The 4722-nt window shown below is 36.1% G+C and overlaps 1 protein-coding gene across 1 annotated transcript; it reads left to right on the top strand.

Annotated features, from left to right (window-relative positions):
* The first annotated feature begins 3252 nt into the window (after positions 1-3252).
* Positions 3253-3642, top strand: LOC110581206 (40S ribosomal protein S24-like). The gene has a single exon (XM_044911719.1). It carries the CDS (start codon positions 3253-3255, stop codon positions 3640-3642), a length of 390 nt encoding a protein of 129 aa, XP_044767654.1.
* The last annotated feature ends 1080 nt before the right edge of the window (positions 3643-4722 follow it).

Genomic DNA, 4722 nt, shown 5'->3' with positions numbered 1-4722 from the left:
CAGGATAAGCTAGCAAGACCCAACTATTTGCTGACAAAAAGAGATGCACTTAAAAGTACTCAAATAGGTTTAAAATAAAAAGATTCAAAGTGGTATATCATGCAAAATGTAGATCAATGAACACTGTTGTGCATATATAAATATCAAAGAGGACTTTAAGAAAAATAATATCACATGCAATGAAGTGAGAAATTTCATAAAGATAGTGGGTTAATACATAATAATGTTAATACATAATAATGTTAACTATGTATGCACCTAAAGACAGAGCTTCAAAATTCATGAGACAAATGCAGACAGCTCTGAAGGTAGAAAGAGACACAGCCACAATCATAATTGGTGATTTTTATCACTCTTCTCTCAGTAACGGATAGGATAACTACACAAAATCCGTAAAGATTTAGAGGATTTTGATAATAGTGTCCTCCAAATTAATGTAACTGACATTTTATAAAACACTATATATAATACCTGGAGAATTCATATTATTTTTAAGAGCACATGAAATGCTCACCAAGGTAGACAATATTCTGGGCCATAAAATATCCATGTATATATTTCAGATACATATATATATATCCATATTTGTTCGTAAATACCCGTAAGTATGTTTTCTGGCTACAACATAATTGTTAGAAATCAATAACCATGGGGATGCCTGGGTGGCTCAGTCATTAAGCGTCTGCCTTCGGCTCAGGTCATGATCCCAGGGTCCTAGGATCGAGTCCCACATCAGGCTCCTTGCTCAGTGAGGAGCCTGCTTCTCCCTCTCCCTCTGCTGCTCCCCCTGCTTGTGCTCTCTCTCTCTCTGACAAATAAATAAAAATCTTTAAAAAAAAAAAAAAGAAATCAATAACCATGAAATAGCTAAAAGATATCTAGAAATATGCCCCAAATATTTATAAATAAAATGACACACTCCTAAATAAACTATTAATCAGAGATTAAATCACAAGGGAAATTATTTTGAATTGAATATTATGAAATCACAATATATCAAAATGTGTGAGATACAGCTAGAGCAGTGCATAAAGGAAAATTTATAATTTTAAATGCTTATATTGGAAAAGCAAAGAGTCTTAAAAATCAGTCACCAAAATTTCCATCTTTAAAAGCTGGCAAAAGAAGAACAAATTAAATACAAAGTAAGTAGAAGGAAGAAAATAATAAGGAGAATAGAAACAATTAGAACACAAAACAGACCAAAAATAAAGTTAATAAAGTGAGAAGTTTGTTCTTTGAAAAGATTAATAAAATTTACAAATTCCTAGTGAGACTGCTCAAGAAACAAAGAGACAGAAAACTCAAAGTACCAATATAAGGGATAAAAGTGTACATCATTACAGATTCTATAAATATTAAGAGTTTAATAAAAGAAAGCACACTGGCCAAACAAAATTAAATTAGAAATCAATATTATTAGTAATAATTGGGATTTATTCTAAGAATGGGAGACATATTTTCTTCCTCAGTTGTATGTCTGATTAGCTTATGTACTTGTTGATCTGATCCCATGTTACCTGAGTAGTAGGGAAGAGAATTAGGGGAATATGGCATTGTGGGAATTGCCCAGTAGGAAGAATTTAGAACTGTCACAGCATCGGTGACTGAGAGAAGCTGAGGTCGAGGACTATAGCCTTTCTAGTGCTGCCACAATATGTGAGTGGGCAGCCAAGAGGCACATAAATAGAGATAAATAGAAGGGTGCTATATAAAAACCATCAGTTGGAGGTCAGTGGGAGTGTTGACCAAATTTTCTAAGGAACTTTCAATAATTTAGGGGAGCTGCACTGGAGTGAACCCATCACCAATAAGGCATTGGTATAGTTACAACTCATTCTCATTAAGCTCTTGAGAAGAGTTATGTCAATCATAGAGTGGGACTTTAAAACTCAGCTAGTTGAATAAAGAGTTACTTTTATTTTTCTCTCTTTTTTTTGTATCTTACCACATCATGGAAGAGAAAGGAAGTACCCTGGAGGAAGGATGACAAGGGGAGAGAATGTACAATTCTTGACTTCTTCACCTTCTCCTAAATATTAGATATGCAGTTAAAGTCACAGATTGGTCTAGCATGACCTGGGGTAGAAAAAGAGATGTAAGATTTAAATTAAGTTCAAAATAAAATTGTAAAATAAATGGGATCACATCATAAATATCTATATGAAATCATTCTAAAGATTTAATATCACCAACAAGTTATGGAATTTGGCTAATCCACACAAGTGTGAATGGAATGTTTTCAAATTTGCTATATAGAGAGCAGTTACTGCAAAAAATAAAATTATTTCATGTTTGCACTCCAATGAGCTGAGAGTCCTTAATATACCTACTTAGAGTTGAAATGTGACTCTATCTCAGCAATTATTCCTTTTCCTGTCTCTGTCCTTTTGCTTGTTCCTCTTTTCTTTTTTCTGTATTTAGTCCTTCATCACCCCTTCTAAATCTTTATTATCTGTCATAATCTCTTCTCTCTCTTCATATATCCTTCTACTCTTCTTACTCTTAAACTTATATTCAGTTCTCCTATCATGCCTTTCCCTCCTCTCTCCTGCCTTATTTTGACCACCTTTTGGGTCATACTGAATCTCTACATAGAGTTGATTTTATCAATAAGTTGTCTCACTTTTGAGAGTAAATGAGGGTGCCATTTATGCACCAAATATGGTGCATAATGCAACAAACATAAACCAGTACTGTCTTAGGAAAACTGGGATGCATGGTCATACTATCTGTAGCAGACCCCAATTTAGATAGGTCAAGATGATCAGGGAAGGCCACTATGAGAAAATAATATGAAGTTGATTTCTGTGGGATGCATAAGAATTAGATGGGTGAAGAGTGAGGATAAGTATGTTACTGACAAAACAAATGGGAATGCAGAGGCCCTTAGGTAAGAGTGAAGTTCTGAGTAGTAGGAGAATGGAAAGATGGGAGAGTAGCATGGACTGATGCTGTAGAATTGAACAAAGGAGTTTCTAGAATTTCTCCATTTGTTGGGGGCTTAGGTGGGGCTTTCTGGTTGGAATGAGGATTACCTGTCACCAAGATGCATTTTTATAGCAAGCATAGGGATTTTATTTAGAATTGCATGTTACAGGGCAATAAAAATAGCAGTTTTCTAACAATGTTTTAATAACAAATTGCATGAGATAAACATGAATTTTTGTTAAAGGAGATATTGTTAGTATTTGGATGAAGTGACTAGGGAATGAAGATAAAGAAAATAGGAGGGGGGGCTTGGCCGCCATCATGAACGACACAGTAACTATCCGGACCAGGAAGTTCATGACTAACCGACTACTTCAGCGGAAACAGACGGTCATTGATGTTCTTCACCCTGGAAAGGCAACAGTACCTAAGACAGAAATTCGGGAAAAACTAGCCAAAATGTACAAGACCACACCAGATGTCATATTTGTTTTTGGATTCAGAACCCATTTTGGTGGTGGCAAGACAACCGGCTTTGGCATGATATATGATTCCTTGGATTATGCAAAGAAAAATGAACCCAAACACAGACTTGCAAGACATGGCCTGTATGAGAAGAAAAAGACAAGAAAACAGCGAAAGGAACGCAAGAACAGAATGAAGAAAGTCAGGGGGACTGCAAAAGCCAATGTTGGTGCTGGCAAAAAATGAGCTGGAGATTGGACAACAGAAGGAGTAAAGATGCTGCAGTGACTTTATCTGGTTGTGCAGATTTTTCATGAGAGGATCAATAAACTAAGAATGTTAAAAAAAAAAAAAAGAAAATAGGAGGGGGAGAATGTTAGAGCCTTGCCCAAGGCACTGCTTGTCCAGGGTAGAGAGTTTAACTTTTATTCTAATTGCAGTGGGAAAACAATGGCAGATTTAAGTGGGAATAATAGGTGGCATAATATGATTTACATTTTAAGATTACTCTAGTTACTGTGTAGAGAACAGATTGTAGTAAGAAAAAGATGGGAAGTTGGGAGGCCAATTAAGAGGCTGCTCAGTAGGCCAGGTTAGAAAGATACTGGTGGCATAGTGTAGGACGGTAGAAAGGGAGAGAAGTTGGCATATATTTAAGGTAGAATATTCAAGATTTGGTGGTTGTTTGAACGTGGAAAAAGAAATGAGGGAAAGGAAGTTGTGATGAAGACTCGAGAGTTTCTGGATTGAAAATCTGACTGCATGTTGGTATTTACTGAGATGAAGAAGTCAAGTGAAGGAATACATGATGATTGTGAGAAGAAGTATATATTCAAAAGCTCAGTTGGGGACATACTAATTTTGAGAATACCAAGACATATCCAATTGGAGAAGTAAGGTATGCAGTTGGATTATGGTTATAAAAGTTATAGGCCAAGTTAGAGTTGGGGATACAGATTTGGGAACAAATAGCATATAAAATGGTGTTTCAGACCTTTTCTGAGTTTGTTCACATTCCATTATGGACACTTTACAGAGGAAGTGCTGAGGAAAAACAGGCAGCTGACAGGGGAGGTTGCTATGCAACAGATGAGGAAAGTCATCCAGCCAGGCAGAATTGATGTTGGCCCTTGGGGACCAAATGCTGCCATCCTTCCTAGCATTAGCTTTCTTTCATATGCAGACTCCTGGCAGGAACTGATGCCAGAACAAATGTGAAATGTACAAAGGTTTACCTTGGATTTTGGAAATGTATCAATTCAGTTTGAGTCACCTTACATTTGCATATGATTTTCTGCTTTTTTGAGTTTCTCCAGTCATCTTGGA

The sequence above is a fragment of the Neomonachus schauinslandi genome, chromosome X, assembly GCF_002201575.2.
Source record: "Neomonachus schauinslandi chromosome X, ASM220157v2, whole genome shotgun sequence".
Lineage (NCBI taxonomy): Eukaryota > Metazoa > Chordata > Mammalia > Carnivora > Phocidae > Neomonachus > Neomonachus schauinslandi.
Note: the sequence above shows the minus strand (reverse complement) of the source record. Positions and strands in the feature narration are given on the sequence as shown.